Source organism: Megalobrama amblycephala, linkage group LG3 (genome assembly GCF_018812025.1).
Source record: "Megalobrama amblycephala isolate DHTTF-2021 linkage group LG3, ASM1881202v1, whole genome shotgun sequence".
Classification (NCBI taxonomy): Eukaryota; Metazoa; Chordata; class Actinopteri; order Cypriniformes; family Xenocyprididae; genus Megalobrama; species Megalobrama amblycephala.
Window position 1 is genome coordinate 29,079,056 of NC_063046.1, and position 17,787 is coordinate 29,096,842.

Here is a 17,787-nt window from a genome sequence, read left to right on the forward strand (position 1 = left end):
GCAAATTGATATATTTACCCAAAAGACTGCTTCTTCTTCTAAAGGAACCTTTACAAATATATTTAAAGTTTGAATTTATTATAATAGCTCTGAAATTAACATATCTGATATTTTTTTGTGATCTAATAATTAACTGAATTATTAGCAATTCTAAATTTGCACACAATTAAGAACACTGCCTTCGGGTTGATTATATTAGAATCAAAATAATGCTTGTGTCTGATGAATAATGTATGATCATATTCAAGAGATTTATTGTAGATTTTACCATATTTTATTGTAGATTAGATTTTATTGTAATCAGGTCATACATATCAGATAACACTAAACACTGCGTAAGAGGCCTAAATATTACTGTTATTGATGTCAGATGTTAGGCATGTCGGCTGTAGAATGTGCACCCTGATGAAACACAAATACATTTCTGGAATAAATCAGGGTTATATTTGGCTACAATTTGGCTTGGAAATGGAGAGAAGGAAGCGTATACTAACTTAGGTCAGTACATACTTTTTAGGTTAAAACATACTTTTACATGGGGCAGACATCTTTAAAGGGATAGTTCAGCCAGAAATTATGTTACCATTTACTCACCCTCAAGTTGTTCCAAACCACTTGATGGACTGATGGACCCCACTGACTTCCATTGTATTATTATTTTTTTTTTCTTTCCATACAATGTAAGTCAATGGAGCCCATCAACTGTTTGGTTGCCCATATTCTTCAAAATATCTTCTTTTCTGTTCAGCAGAAGAAAGAAATTCATTCAGATTTGGAACAACTTGAGGGTGAGTATTTTTTGGGTGAACAATCCATTTAATGAGACTAAATTTCAACATTTTACAACATCAGGATCTGTTGCCTGAGATATATATATATATATATATATATATAGTATGGATATCCTGCTATTTATATATATTTACATATTTTTAATTAGAAGACAGTGATACATTTACATTTTTATACTATGCGTGCATCTTGAGTAGAGTAAAGCTGCCCTAATAAGACCCTGTATATTTAGTGCATTACTGCTGTAAAGATACTAGCCACAATCAACAGTTAGTGAGCTTGGCTCCATCATTCCAGCTGTGACAGTGGGACTAAGAGGATCCATAACCCTACATAGCAGGAAAACAAAAATGTTTGAATGTTTTGTTATCTCTCTAAGTGTTCTGACCACATTAGACTGATTTCTGTACTCTGATGCTGTCTGCGGATCATATTAGGGCTTCATCTGGCAAAGATTGTTTTCACCTTAAATTTGTTGTGATTGTGATGAATTATGAGAGACAGCTGTTGTGCCAAACTTGGTGTGAGCCATTTGCCTGAGTGGTTAGGTTGTTCAGTCATAATGTTCAGGATGGCTCCAACTCGGACCAGTTTAAAACAGCATTGAGTATTTTAAACACATTAACAAACAACACCAAAGTTAAATGCAGCACTGCTTACATTAAAATACTCTAAACTACTGTGTAACAAGTAGTTTACCTGCAGAGAAATTAGTTTCATATTACGAAACGATAACAGCTGGGTTCATTCATTATATCTACTTAAATATTTATTATATTGGAGAACTACATATTTGTGTACAGGAATAGAGTACTATTGTAAAAATTCAACTACGTGTTTACCAAATCATTGCGCGTGAGTGGTGGTTTGGAGAATTTTAAACTGTATTCTTAGGTGTATAGAGGATGCCACATTGCAATTTGCTTGCGTGGATTATCTAGCATCTGTTTCCAGTGCTGCAGGCCAGTGCCGGAGGTGTGGAGCCCCAGCATGCAGCGGCCCAGGGGGAGCAGGGTCCCGGGACTGGCCAGGTTCAGTACCTCTAAATCCACGCTGGATTTAGCCAGTAGCTCACTGGGCAGCTCCAACATCATCATCTCATTCCAGACTGGATTCATCTTGTGCTTCACTCGCCGCGTCTGCTTCTTCTTCAGTTTGGCATTTTGATGTTTCAAGGTCAACTTTACTGAAAGATCTATCACAGAACATACAGGGTACAGTACTCTCTTTATTACACCTAAAATATTGACATTAATATTGTATGAATGTATTTATTTAGGACAATCGGCTTGGAAAATGGATGGATATATTTAATGCATGTACATGTACACTACCGGTCAAAAGTTTGGAATAATAAAGATTTTTTAAAGACGTCATCCAGGTTGCAATAGAATTCCTGAGATGGCAAAGCTTTCATCAGTCTTCCGTGGAATAAATTACATTTTAAAATATATTCAAATAATAAAAAAAAAAAACAGTTATATTAAATTGTAATAATGTTTCACAATATTACTGATTTTATTGTAGGTTTGATTAAATAAATGCAGTCTCTGTGATTATGAATCCAAACTATTGACCGGAATTATGATTTCAAAAATTATGAATCCAAACTATTGACCAGTAGTGTATGTATTTATTGAGCTGCTGAACCTCTGGTTCACTTCCATCTTAGAACTGATAGTATGGTTATAGTGGGATAACACAAATGATAATGTAAGTTACCAATAGTTGATTATTTTTATAGTTCACATTGATTTGAGTGTTGTTAGCAACAAAGTGTAAATACCTATGTTGTCTTTCAGTTTGTCTGACTGAAGTCCTCTAGCCTTCATTACCACCACCCCAAGTCTATTGGCTGCTGGCAGATAACTGAGTGACAATAGTAGCTCTCCAGCTGATGATGCCACTTCCTGCTGAAAAAGACAGAGAAAGTCTTAAAATGCTTCATGGGTCAAAGTTTTTGAGCAAAAGAACTAATTTTAAAATACATTTTTGTGTACATTTTACTTTTTTAACTCGGTTCACATGAATAGAGATTTTAAAATTTGCATATTCATAATTTTTTCTTGCAGGGTTAATGATCTTGACTTTTCACTGCATGGAGAATAATTTCATTCAAATGTTCTAGTAATTTGTGAGACAGACTGAATGTGACCAGTTCCTCTCCCAGGGCAAAAGGTGCTGATTTAAATGATCAACTTGTCAGCAAAGCCCATAGATTAAACACTCTGAATCATGTTATTTCATAACCATCATGACCTTATACAAATCTGCCCCTGCCTTCAGTCAGCCCCACTTAATCAGCTGCATGAGCAGAACATGACATTTTACTGAAATGTAATCAGGTGCTTTTGATTCAGGTCTGACAAGATTGGATTTATCAAACCATTGTGTTCTCCAGTGCAGTGTTGATGAACACAGTGACAAATAATACTGATAATAAATATTATTCAAATGAACAACACGGAAAGTAAAGCTGCAATTATTATTCATTATTCATAGTCATATTAGCATAGTAATATTCAAACTGATAAATGTCTGGAAATATATTGAAATTTTATTCAATGTGTGCAGAAATGTCTGCAGTATACTCAGTACATCAGTTTCTGTCTCATTCTCTCATTCATTAATGATGTTTTCAAGAATGGGATTAGAAGGTAGAAAATAAGAGTCCAAGGCATCAAACCAAAGCCTTATCCTGAATAATCAAACATGAATCATATGATGAGCAAGAGTGTGTGAGCATTTTGTTGTATATTAAACAAATAATACATTCTAACGGTGCTCATAACCTGGTTTAAACTCTGTCATCCTCTTAATCACTGGCACATTACATACTGTACATGCAAACACACACACCAAATACTTCTAGGCCGCTCAGCTTCCTCTCTGCAGTCCAGTGGTACTTAGTAATTCCTGGCATGTCTGTGTGTGTGTCTGTTAGAACCGGATCTCCTCTGGGAGGTGTGATGACGCAAATAAAGATCTCCTGCTCTGGAGGTCTATGACATCAACAGATCACACAGCAGTGGGGGTGGAATGCATGCATGTGTGTATGTGCGTCCGTGTGTGCGTGCACGCGTGTGTGTGTGAATCTGAGTTGGGACCCAAGAGACTGATTTTAAGCAAACAAGGTGTGGAGGGAGTACAGCATTATAAAAACTCAGATCTATTCTCCTACCACCTCTTATGCACCGAAACCTGCGTGTATGTGGATGTACAAAAGAAATGTCTGAGCTATTTTGAAATACTCTGTCAAAATGTGCACTTTGCACTTGTAGAAACACAAACACACAGTAAGCATCCCATAATAAAGTCTTCATATTGCACCAAGTGTGCATCCATGGCATTTGAAAAGTGTGTCAAAAGTATGTTACCTCTATTGCTGTATTTTATATGTTTTAGTGTTTTAATATGTCCCATTCCCCACAAGGGAAGTGGATTAATAAAGATACTAAATGATGCTTATTTGAAAATGCAAGATGGTTTCTGTGACAGGCAGGTTTAGGGGTAGGGTTGGGGGATAGAAAATACAGTTTATACAGTATAAAAATCATTATGTCTATGGAGAGATACCCACAAAGATACCGAAACATAACGTGTGTGTGTTATTTGTGGGTACGTCAGTGGCATTCCAACATAGAACTCCAGCATGATTGCCTGGCTGACTTTTCCATCTCTCTGCCTACTGCCTACAAATACATGTTTAAAGGTCATAAGCTTGCACACAGGGTCTCAGTCAGTCTAAACACTGTTTAGTCCAATAGTCCTGTAGGGCTGAGCAAATATGGGTAGAACTCTTTACTGCCCTAGTACTTCAGAAATCCCTTTAAAAGGTATACATGTGAATTAAACATGGCACAATGGCCTTTGTCATCACTGTATGCTAATGCCTATCTAGTGCGAGGGATTCATCAATATGCTGATTGAGGACTGTTGGGACACTCCAGGCATGGATGGTTCTGTCTGGAGACACACCTCATCTGTACCATTTGCTTCACATGACATATATGCTTTCAACTACATGCTATTTATCTACTAGTGTTTTCTAACTAACTATGTCATGTTTGGTCTCATCTGACAGCTTATAAACTGAACTGAATGGTAGTGTACTTAATGGAGACATTAAAGTATCCTAATGTACAATCTAGGTATTGCTTAAACATAGAGCTTGCCATATCTTTTGGTTTCCTGTCAGTTGGTTTTGGTGTTGGTATTCCACTCATGTATAACAATGCTTTGCTCAGGGTATAAGAAGGAAAGGTAACTGATGTTCGGGGAGAAAGGCTTTAACCCTGCCACTCCCACACACCGATGCGTAAGCTCTTAATACAAGAAAGGCTTTTAAGGCCTCTTCTGCACAGCAGTGCATTATTTGTTACAACTAAGTTTTCTATACAGTATCCATATACAGTTCCATTCTGCTGTCTGTATATTTAAACATGTAACTTAATAAATAACTTTGCCTGCTTTAAAGGATTTGAGAATCTTTCCTTTTGAAACTGATAATGTTGAAATCTAAATTGATTGTAACTTTTGTTACTTAAAAGTTCAGGTTAAATCCTACGTTTTCCTTTCAGTTCTAAGAAAGACTTTTACCTTTAATGAATGAGAGGTAAAAAATAACAACAACTTGAATGGAGTCAAATTAATTATATTGGAGTCAGATAAATAAATGCACGTCATCCTTCAACTGCTTTTTGTTTCCGATTATTGGTTCAAAATAGCAGCGTAAGCTTCCAGCCTTACAGTCCAATAAATATAAATCAGTTCAAATGATGTACATTCAATATGTACATTCATAGTCACCAGTGTGATTTAATTATTTATGTTTAAATTCTTATTTATTACGTAGCCCTCTGGAATATTCTATTCTGATTAGTCAAATGGCATTTAGCAGGCATATATTTGGATCATTCTTCATTTGCGGTGGCAAGTGGTGTTTCTACTTTACAACAGTTGACATAAACTTAAATACCAATAAATCATAAAATGTTTGCATATTTGTATTCTGTAGGGTGAAAATTTGTGCACTATTAAATTGTTTTTAAAATACATATTTAATTTGAATATTATCCCATACCTAAAAGATATCCTGTGATGTAATTGCAACAGTGTGACAATGTGAATCGCAAACATTTTTAACACAAGTAAGGCAGTTATATTGATAGTATACAGTGGGTACGGAAAGTATTCAGACCCCCTTACATTTTTCACTCTTTGTTATATTGCAGCCATTTGCTAAAATCATTTAAGTTCATTTGTTTTCCTCATTAATGTACACACAGCACCCCATATTGACAGAAAAACACAGAATTGTTGACATTTTTGCAGATTTATTAAAAAAGAAAAACTGAAATATCACATGGTCCTAAGTATTCAGACCCTTTGCTCAGTATTTAGTAGAAGCACCCTTTTGATCTAATACAGCCATGAGTCTTTTTGGGAAAGATGCAACAAGTTTTTCACACCTGGATTTGGGGATCCTCTGCCATTCCTCCTTGCAGATCCTCTCCAGTTCTGTCAGGTTGGATGGTAAACGCTAGTGGACAGACATTTTTAGGTCTCTCCAGAGATGCTCAATTGGGTTTAAGTCAGGGCTCTGGCTGGGCCATTCAAGAACAGTCACGGAGTTGTTGTGAAGCCACTCCTTCGTTATTTTAGCTGTGTTTTTAGGGTCATTGTCTTGTTGGAAGGTAAACCTTCGGCCCAGTCTGAGGTCCTGAGCACTCTGGAGAAGGTTTTCGTCCAGGATATCCCTGATCTTGGCCGCATTCATCTTTCCCTCAATTGCAACCAGTCGTCCTGTCCCTGCAGCTGAAAAACACCCCCACAGCATGATGCTGCCACCACCATGCTTCACTGTTGGGACTGTATTGGACAGGTGATGAGCAGTGCCTGGTTTTCTCCACACATACCGCTTAGAATGAAGGCCAAAAAGTTCTATCTTGGTCTCATCAGACCAGAGAATCTTATTTCTCACCATCTTGGAGTCCTTCAGGTGTTTTTTAGCAAACTCCATGCAGGCTTTCATGTGTCTTGCACTGAGGAGAGGCTTCCGTCGGGCCACTCTGCCATAAAGCCCAGACTGGTGGAGGGCTGCAGTGATGGTTGACTTTCTACAGCTTTCTCCCATCTCCCGACTGCATGTCTGGAGCTCAGCCACAGTGATCTTTGGGTTCTTCTTTACCTCTCTCACCAAGGCTCTTCTCCCCCGATAGCTCAGTTTGGCCGGACGGCCAGCTCTAGGAAGGGTTCTGGTCGTCCCAAACGTCTTACATTTAAGGATTATGGAGGCCACTGTGCTCTTAGGAACCTTAAGTGCAGCAGAAATTTTTTTGTAACCTTGGCCAGATCTGTGCCTTGCCACAATTCTGTCTCTGAGCTCTTCAGGCAGTTCCTTTGACCTCATGATTCTCATTTGCTCTGACATGCACTGTGAGCTGTAAGGTCTTATATAGACAGGTGTGTGGCTTTCCTAATCATGTCCAATCAGTATAATCAAACACAGCTGGACTCAAATGAAGGTGTAGAACCATCTCAAGGATGATCAGAAGAAATGGACAGCACCTGAGTTAAATATGAGTGTCACAGCAAAGAGTCTGACTACTTATGACCATGTGATATTTCAGTTTTTCTTTTTTAATATATCTGCAAAAATGTCAACAATTCTGTGTTTTTCTGTCAATATGGGGTGCTGTGTGTACATTAATGAGGAAAAAAAATGAACAAATGATTTTAGCAAAGTGCTGCAATATAACAAAGAGTGAAAAATTTAAGGGGGTCTGAATACTTTCCGTACCCACTGTAGATATACAATTTAATTAAATTGTTAAAAAGAAAATACATATTATTTAAGGAAAAGAAAACTTCATGTCTCTGGTGTTACAACAATTGATGTTGCCGCTTTAAGAAAATGGGGGATTGATTTGGATTACTTTATGTGTTTAAAGGTCATTGCAGGTGATGATGGTTGATCTGAGGGGTGCATGGTTCATTTTTTCATAAATTTCTGACAATTTCATTTGTCACACTTTATTAGAGGCTGTGGTGTTATGCTGGTGACTTGCAGATTTGACATATTATATTTTGATAAATGTAGTCTTATTTCCAAAATGTCCCATGATCTTTAAATGATCATGGCAGACTCCATCTCACAAAAGGCTGGATTTGTACTGATTTGCCTGTGGTGTTACTGTCTCTCTTGGTGGAAATACTTGTAACACCACAGACATAAATAGTTAGCACCAGTGTTTATAAGGATTGCCACTAGTATTTGATTCAAATTGATTCAAAATCAAAATGTCCTAAAGTTTTCATTCAAAACCCGACTGTTGCACTCTATTGGTTCTAGCGGAGGCTCAAACATGCTGCGTAACACACGAGAATGAACATCATTGGTTCTCGCACATCAAGGGAACATGCTTGAGCTTCCGTTTACCACAACATTAATGAATGTTTATATGAATAAAAGCTTAAATTGAATCTGTGCATATAAAGCGATCATGTCTCTTCAGAAGATTTGGAATGAACTGTTCAATTCATATGGATTAGTTTTACGATCTCTTTATGAACTTTTTGAAGTGTCAAAGTGCTAGTTACGTGAACTGTCAATGGAAGGACAGAAATCTCTCAGATTTCATTAAATATCTTCATTTGTGTTCCAAAGATGAATGAAAGTCTTATGAGTTTGGAACAATATGAGGGTGAGTAAATGATGAATCATTTTTGGATGAACTAACCCTATAATGTTTCACTTTTGGACATTTTTAAGCAATGTTCCTCACCTGTTTGGGTGGCTGTAAATCAACCCAGCAGTCAGCATCCAACATCATGCTTACATCAGCCAGCTTAAAGCGCATCATGCCCAGAGTAGAATTATGGGAGAATCGATCACAGCAGTGAAGGGAGAGGGCCACCTCTCCATCTAGACCATCCGTGTCTTCTGTGCCCTCTACAGGGAGGGTGAACACCAGCTCCTCTCCCCACTGCACATGCGCTGCCAGCTTGTGGACCGCTGTCTGAGCGTGCTTCTGCTCCTCAGAGACACTCACACACCCTGATATATAACCTTCACATCCTGCATCCACTGATATATTATCCGCTGCGGAAAGAAGGGAATATGAGTCATATTATAACAAGGAACAGGATGACAAATTGAGGCTGCTCCAAACCACAGAGGCACCAAGCATCACATATTCTTTTTTTTAACTCCTCACTTTTCACTCCTTTCTACATCTCAACCAGCATGACTGATCCTCTCTCTCTTTCCTGTTTGGATGAGCAGAATAGCGGTTTTGAATTTAAAGCATTTACTCTCATTACCGATAATGATGCGTATCAATCAAGGCTGCAACCATTGAAATGGTAATTCTGTGATTAAGAGGCTTTAAGCTGCCTGAAAGAGGCTTTTATTTCTCTCAAACATTGGTTTAATCACAGAGAGTTTTGAATATCAAATCCTCCCCCTGGTCCAGCCTCAAAAGCAGACCAAAACCGCTGTACAGTGACACCTCTATGCCACAAACACAACACACCTAGCTGAGGATTACAAGTACAAAAAAGTACATCAAAGTCTACTTTTTACAGATATCTGCTTATGTTGTGTGACCTTCTGATGACCTTAAAACTGCTCCTCCTAGAGCTTCTCTATACAGCTGATCTGTTTGTTAAGGCATTTCACAGATATTTTTCATTTGTTTAGTTGCCTAAAGTCAGAGCCAGTCTGTAGATTTTGAGAAGTTGTAGTTGACAGATTTCACAGAACATTGCGTAGTGAATGATGGGCATTTTCTCTGATTTTTTAGCTTCAGACTATCCTGTTGGAAGATATCAGACATTTTTCAATCACATATTGTTTTTGCTTAAGACACATCTCCTAGCAACAAAGCATATGTTTTTGTGTGAGTGTGTTTGTTCTTTTTAATAAATCTGGGGCCGATTGCATAAACCGTTAAGACTGGTCTTACAAGTTAGACATTTTTTTTTCTTTACGACTGTTCATAACTTTTTTAAATCAGTTACATAAAAAAAGTAGATTGGCCTAATTTGTTACTGAAAAGTATCAAAAATATCACTGCTCACTGTAAAGAAAAGATTATCAGTGAATAACAACTTGAATTAGTGCTTTTTTAGTATTATTTATATAATATTATAGTATTCATTAATATTTTGAATTATTTGCTTTTCTCATTTTTATTAGTTTGTATATATATATAATTTCAGCCTTATTTCAATTATAGTTCTTCACACCAAGTTATGATATGGCTCATCTCTCTATAATGCATTTGTCACCAGTACATTCTTGAAAATTTCTTCTTTTGTGTGTGACGTGGGTGAGCAAATGATCACTTTTGTTGAACTTTCGCTTTAAGAATGGAAGAATGAGTGAAATGTTCTTTTTGTAAATTTATAGTTGTGTAGAGTATTCCAGCCTTTAGTCTGTGTTTTTGTGTGTGTGCGATCACCTTCTGGAAATTAAAAAGATTGTGAAACAGTGAACATGTGATTGAAGTTGATGTTTGAGCCAAGTAATTAGTCTTTTTACAATGTGACAGCACTCTAGGATGTTCACGCTGTATGTACACTGTAAAAAAAATCCCGTTGTTTCTACGGAAAAATACTGGCAGCTGTGGTTACCAGAACAATACTGTAAAAATGACATCAAACCGTAAACATACTTACGGAGTTACATGTGAATTTTACATTTTAAATATGTATATTTAACATTGGATTTCAGTACACTGTCAAAAAAATCCCAGTAAAATTTACGGTAAAATAACATATTTCATTAACTGATATAATGTTAATTTACCAGCCTAATGAAGTACTAATATCTGTTTTGTACCTTCATAATACACTGACAGTCACCAAACACAGTGGTGATAAGAGTCACATGATGAATCAAAGTTCATCACAAGCAGCTTTTCCACAAGCTGAGAAGCACAATACTAATATATAGAAGGAGAACAAAGTGTCATTCACACACACACTAAACACCATCATGGTAACATGCATGAAATTTTAAAAATGCAATAAACATTAATTTAACAACATTAGATGTAACATAAAACCCTAATGTACATAACTGATTAGAAAAAAATGAGAAAAACTAAGAAGAAACAGAGTTATTTCAACAAAAATATATCAAATGTGAAGTGTCACGCAGGGAATTGTGGGAATGTCAATTTACGGTTTTTCACTGTAAATTTTACAATGAATTGTTATTTTTCACTTTCAAAAACTGTGAATTTAACGGTATTTTACCGTAAAATTACATTAAATGTACCGTTAGATCTATTACAGTTATTCACCGTATATAGTACGGAAACTTTCTGTAAACCAATTAACAGTTTTTCACCGCAGCATTTTTACAGTCTTTTACTGTTAAAATCACGGTAATTTTTTACAGTGTATCTTTTGAAACACCTGTTGGTAAATTATCATCACCAAAGGGATGCTACACAATATAGCCTGGGATTCACCTGCGATCCACAGGTGCCCCACTGTCTTTCTAGAAACAGAGTAGATGCATGTTTGTTACCTTCTACAATGCTGATGTGTAGTTCTCCACTCTCTTTGTGCAGGCTGATTGAGAAGTGCAGTTTAGGATATAGGATGGAGCTACTAGTCTTCATGGCGCCAGTTTGCTCAGATGTGCAGGACATTTCATCTGCAGAGGCTGATGTAAAGGAAATAAATGTGAGTGTAGATTCAGTTCTGAGTAAATAAAGACTATTTTAAGGGAAGGGTTCTCATTAAAATCCTTTGTATTCCTGAGACCAGAAAAACAGACTATAGTTAGTTCTGATCCTCCAGGGAATTTCACTGTTTGTATATGCGTTATTGGTGGGGATTTTTCAGTGAATCTTTCTGCAGGTCATGAAAATCCAGTAGTTGGTGACAAGTAATTGTTTTTAAAGTGAGTCATTAAATCATTTACTCATCTGATTTAATTGATTTTTTCACTGGTGGATCAAAAATGTAAATGGGAATAGTGCGTCCAAAAATGTAAAAATCCATAAAAGCATCATACTCTGCACATGCAGTACGACATTCAGAACAAAAGCAAATGTGTTGTTAAATTCTTGGAAAAAGGTAGCACTCACTTTCATTTCTCTTTCTTTCTCTGCATCTGCTAGTGGGTGGATAAAATTATGTTTTTCTCGTAAAAGAGGGCCTTGATCATGAATTAATATATTGTACATAACCTTATCATGATAGTTGCTGTGTGCTATGAGTCAGATATGCGTATGAGCGGTTAACAATCGCCTCTGAGCAAAATCTGCACAGTTTTTAACAGCATCAAAAATGCCACTGGTATCTAATATTTTAATGGTGTTTAATGGCCGAAATTCCAGTTAGCATCTAATCCATTAAGGGGTGAAATGACTAATAGTTCACAATTCAAATCTTTTCAGTTCCATAAATAAAGTCTCAGATCTCAGATTTACTGAATTCAGACTGATTGAAATTACTTGGTTTCACATACTGTCTGAAATGGACTGGAATGCACAGAGAAACTAGTCACACACACACACACACACACACACACACACACACACACACACACACACACACACACACACACACACACAGCCTTCCCCATTGAGTTCCATTAGATTTTAGCTGTTATTTGCTTACCTTGCCGTGGGAGAGAGAAGACCTCCTCACGTTCGGTTGCCTGGTTACAGGTGTCGAGCTTGGCAGCAGACGTGTCATTGGCAGCTCCATGTTCTTTGTAGTTTATTACCTCTTGAGAAGTGACAGAAGGTTTGGGCCGGTAGATTTTAGGGAATTTCAAAGATGCTTGAGGCTGGATGGGTTCGGTGCACTTCTGCACACTGAACTAAAACATGTACATGAAGAAGAGAGAGAAAATAAAAATGATGAGCCACAGGGAAACAATATGATTGGTTAGAGAATGGATAGGTAAGAAAGGTAGTTGGTTACATCACTCAAACCATTAGGCATTCAACCTATATTTTAATATGATTTCATGAGTTTGCACATACATACATGGAATCAGATAATGGGCCCTATCTTGCACCCAGCGCAATTGACTTTGTACACCGACGCATGTGTCATTCCTATTTTGCACCCGCGCAAAGCGCGCTTTTGCCTCCACAGAAGCACGTCGCTAAACTAGTGAATGAACTTGCGCTCCCTGGGCGGTTCAGCGCAAAAAAGGAGGTGTGTTCAGGCGCATTGCCCGCGCATTGCTATTTTAAGGAGCTGAAAATAGACTGCGCCATAGACCAACTCAAACCTGGTCTAAAGTCAATGGCGCAATATTTTTTTGTTAGAGCGCGTTGGTAGAAACTGCGCCTCTGGGCGCGTCCACAGTGCGCGTTGACTTTGCTTATTACACACAGGGATGCGCATCACACAAACATGCCAAATATTAAAAACAAAAGGATTACAGTGTAAAAGAATATTATTGTGTACATAAATATAAAAATGTAATGATGAATAGTCATTGCGTGTATTAGAATTAGGCTACCTATTTTCAATTCAGCCTATTACTACTTATAATGATGAACGAAATTGGCTAATTAATTGAACAATCGTGCCAATACACATACACACATATATATTAACTGACTCATCGCGTGTACGCCATGTAAATAGCAATCCGCCATGGCGCGAGCGCATCTCGCTTTTAAAGGGAATGGGAGATGACACTCTGATTGGTTTATTTCACGTTACGACCAAACCACACCTATGAATAATGAAGCTACTTCAGACCAACCCATTTTAGATTTGCGCCGGGCGCAAGAGCCATTTATCCCGCCGAGAAAATAGCAACAGCGCCGAGACCCGCCCACAAAGTTACTTGAGCTTCGCGCTTTGACACTTGCGTTTCAGATCGTTAAAATAGGGCCCATAGTCATTTACGCTTATTTGGCGTGCTGTCCCGGGGGGGGGGGCTCAGAGCTTGGAATTTGACCCAAACCCAGAGTACTCCTCCTCCTTGACTGGGATAGAAACCAGCCAGGAGTGAGGTGATGGGGTGGTGGAGGGATGCTCTTGCACTGATTGGTTGATTACCTGAACGTGCTCCTCCCGAACTTTGTGAAATAAACTTCATTTGGAAATTCACCATTTATCATGCCAAGTAACACCATTCCAGTATTAACTGATCTTAACAAAAAAAGTATATTCAATAAAATTAGACTGACCAAATCAAAAAAAAAAAAAAAAAAAACACCATTAAAAAAAAAAAAAAAAAACCCTACCAAAAAAAAAAAAACAGTAATATATAATTTCATTCGAGGAACTGAAGCTCAAAAAATAATCAATTCCAATAATTCTTTCTTTCTCAAACCTTACATTATTCAGGCATGTTCTGTCATCCGCATCAATTTTAAACAACTTACAATGTCATAGACATGAGACAAGGGCATTTCACTAAGGGGCTTTTTGCTGGCTGAATTCCATGTTTCACTGGGGTTTTGATGTGTAGAGAATCTGAGAGAAACAGGCAAGCATGAATGAAAAAATCAATGCCAGAACACTCCATTTCCCCCAGGTGGGCAGTTATCATCCTGAAATAGAGTGCACAGAGAAAGGAGCGAGAGAGGATATTCTTAAATTCCTCTCTTCTTCCCCCACCCCCTCTTCATTAATAATAAATACTGGTGCAATGAGACTGTGCTCGCCTACTTTACAATCCGATATGAAACTGACCTTAATGCTAAATATACTGATACACATGCACACATAGTCATATAATCCTTTAGATACTCAGTTCTGTCTTCATTGCGTGGTTTTTTTAGCTGACAAAATCAGCAAATTAGCTAGAATCAGTTTTTGCTCACATGTTTAGCTCTGATGCTCTTGTCTGCCCCAGCTCACATTTTAATTGGGTATATCTTTAAAAGAGGTTGAAAGACTAAAGAGGGAAATCTACACTCTCACAATCATCATCATCTCTTTCTTAAATTGAGAGAATGGTTATAGGGCCCTATGATTTTGCAGTATACTGTCATAAAAATTGAATTTACTGTATAACATGGAATGTCACTGTTCCAGTGGTCTAGTGGTTTGATGTGTGTGTGTGTAATGTTGTTTCTGGCTGTAGTAAGTGCACAATGCAGGAGATTAAAAGAAACAAACAATATTACAGAAGATTGAACCTTTTTTGCTGCCTTTTCTGTTTTAAAACGGACTTACAACTAGTATGTTTGCTCTGCCTAGAGCAGAAACAACAATCCCTCAAGGGCCACATGAGAGACTTTTTAGATCTGGCGTGCCTTATGTAATTCCCTTTCCGCTCCCTATGTGTATTTTATTATACCAGCTTGAATGAGCAGACTAAGGCACACCTGCCCAACGATGGTCCTTGAGAAACACTCATGGGTGCTGGTGAATTGTGAATAGCCCCTTCACCGTCTGCCCCGCTGAGGAGGACATCACCAGCACCACTCTGGATACAGAGCCCTTCCAGCCACCTCCCACACCCTGCACAGAGAATATGCCAGAGCACACCACAGACATGGAGCCAGAGCCTGCCATGATTTTAATACCAGAGACCACACCTGAGCCCTTCACTGTCTGCCCCGCTGAGGAGGACATCACCAGCACCACTCTGGACACAGAGCCCTTCCAGCCACCTCCCACGCCCTGCACAGAGCATATGCCAGAGCACACCACAGACATGGAGCCAGAGCCTGCCACGATTTTAGTACCAGAGACCACACCTGAGCCAACCATCGTCCCGGAGCCCGAGCCCAACAAAGAGTCTGACCAAGTGCATGAGCGGCAACATAATCTGTGCCAGTGCGTGCCATCGTGGAGTACGAGGGCATGGAAAGAAGCCCCGCCCACACTCCTACCGCTGAGCTGTACCTGGCCTCTGAGAATTAATTCAATGAGGAATTGAAAGAGGATATTTCCCTATGTCATCTCCTCCTGTTTCCTACCCTTCGCCAGCCCCTTGTCTGCCTCCAGAGTCCCCACCCTCCCTCCTCTGTTGAACTAAATTTAGTAAAATGTTTCATTGTGTTTTGGTTTGATTCTGTTCCTGTTCCCTGTCATATTAAGTTGACCTAGTTTCCTATATATTGTGTGGCATGCAGTTTGTTTCCATAATTGCTGATTAGTTTCACCAGCATTTCATTTAGCTCCCTTTGTTTGTGTGTATGTGTGTGTGGACAAAATGTCCCCATAAAGATGGCAATATCTTTTGTCAACATCGTGATGACCAAATGTCCCCAAAAGGATAGTAAAATCTGAAATTATGTACATTGTGAGCACCAATGTTAAAATATTTAAGTAAGGGTTACATTTACAGGCAGGATATTGGAAATGTCATTAGCTCAAGATAAGTCAATGAAAAGCCCCCATCATGATAGAAGAACAGTCATGTGTGTGTGTGCAGCTATGTGAGTCGTGACTCTGGACTGTTTCAGAAACACTCAGCAGATGCCGAACAACACCAGCGTGTGAGTATATGTGTACAAAAGCATGTCTGTCTGTATTTTTGTGTATGTCAGTACAAATCATTTCTAACCTAATTACCTCTAACAAAAGCACTCTGGAGAAGATTCCAATAATAATACACTTGTCCCTCACCAATCCTTAACCTGCCTGTTACTGGATGAATTAAATGTTCTTTAAGAGAGCTGATCTGATAATCTGATACCGATGGCTGATTTTTACCCTACTCTTTTGATTTGAAAGTCTGTTGATGTTAATATTTCTTCCTCAAAGAGATAGAAATGATATTCTATTTCCTATGACAACATAGTAAGATGAAGATTCAGATCTGTGATAGAATCAGAAAATGGGCTTTAACAAGAGACACTTTGGCTCTTTTTTTAATGTATATTTCTGGTTTCTCTCTTTCTCTTTGTATACATTAAAGTAACATCTTTTGCTCCTCATTAGGAAAATATAAAGAAAATCATTCATGTCAACAAAAATGTCTGAAAATGAAATTAAAACACCCTCCACAAATAATTTCAACCCAGTTTTTCTGGCCACGCATAAGGTGTCATAATCATAATTAAATTTGATTTACAATGTATTTACTATGTTAATACATAGTACATTTGCATCATAACACTACCTGTGGATCATTCCTTAATGACATTCACTAAAGAGTTTTTTAATTACATGCAAATAATTCTTTTTTAGTACAGTATCACTGTTTCTGCCTCAGAGAGCTAACCTGCATTATGTAAGTGCCACATCCATCCTTCCACTCAGGTGAGTCAGAACATTTCACTCACTGAATATCTCTCATCTCTGTTTGTGTTGTTGTGTCCTTTTAATAAGCTCTTTCCCTTGTATTTAAATATCAGATCTGGTTGCAGGTCCATGGCTGTGTGTGAGTGAGTTTCAGTCTTACCTGTGTTAGAGTATGCAGGATACTGGGTTTGGCTTTCTCTGGGTCAGTCTCGTCCCCTCTCTCAAGTTTCCCCTTCTTACAGCTCTTACAAAGCAGGGAGAGACCACACAGTGTCAACACTCCAGACACGGTACCCAGCGTAGCCCCCAACAGCGCTGTCGCAGACACGAGCATTCCCACCCAGAAGCAGACACCCAAACACACCGAATGAAGTGCAAAGGAGAGAAGAGGAGAAAACAGGAGGAACAATCCACTCTTCAGAGATGCGCCTCCATGGTGAGAGAGGAGGAGAGAGGAGATGAGTGGAGGGATACTAGAGACATAAAGTGGCACGTGTGTGATGCACTGTCTGAAACCAACTCAGCCAGGCAGACAGAGCAAAAGGGAGAGAGAGAGGAGGAAAGAGAGGCAGACATAGACAGAAGGGAGGTAATCAAAGGGGAGGGGCTTAGATGGCTGGCAACCCCCCCTCAATAAGAGGTCTGTCACTGTAGCCCACCCCCTTCATCACCAAAGTGGCTGCACGTCAGCCTTTACGTCAGAGCTGCATGAACTCACCTTCACACACTGGGTGTGCTGTAGCTGAGCTTCATATACGCACATAGTATAGAATGATTCTTAAAATAATGAGGAATGAAGTG

General features: G+C 38.4%; 1 protein-coding gene and 1 long non-coding RNA gene across 3 annotated transcripts; one reads left to right on the forward strand and one right to left on the reverse strand.

The window, feature by feature from the left end:
* Nucleotides 1-718: 718 nt before the first annotated feature.
* On the reverse strand, nucleotides 719-17,628 carry syt13 (synaptotagmin XIII). Of its 2 annotated transcripts, none has more exons than XM_048184927.1 (6): nucleotides 17,147-17,628; nucleotides 12,436-12,640; nucleotides 11,336-11,473; nucleotides 8,580-8,896; nucleotides 2,579-2,702; nucleotides 719-1,987 (listed from the first exon to the last, which is right to left on the reverse strand). In XM_048184927.1, the coding sequence occupies exons 1-6, from the start codon at nucleotides 17,318-17,320 to the stop codon at nucleotides 1,683-1,685; spliced, it is 1,263 nt and encodes a 420-aa protein (XP_048040884.1). In that variant the 5' UTR covers nucleotides 17,321-17,628; the 3' UTR covers nucleotides 719-1,682. The 2 variants fall into 2 exon arrangements, with proteins under 2 accessions (XP_048040884.1, XP_048040883.1); XM_048184926.1 differs by having other exon boundaries at nucleotides 2,579-2,705; nucleotides 17,147-17,620.
* On the forward strand, nucleotides 1,875-2,952 carry LOC125265021. Its single transcript, XR_007184188.1, has 2 exons — nucleotides 1,875-2,006; nucleotides 2,595-2,952. It is a non-coding gene; the product is annotated as an uncharacterized LOC125265021 (long non-coding RNA).
* Nucleotides 17,629-17,787: the final 159 nt, after the last annotated feature.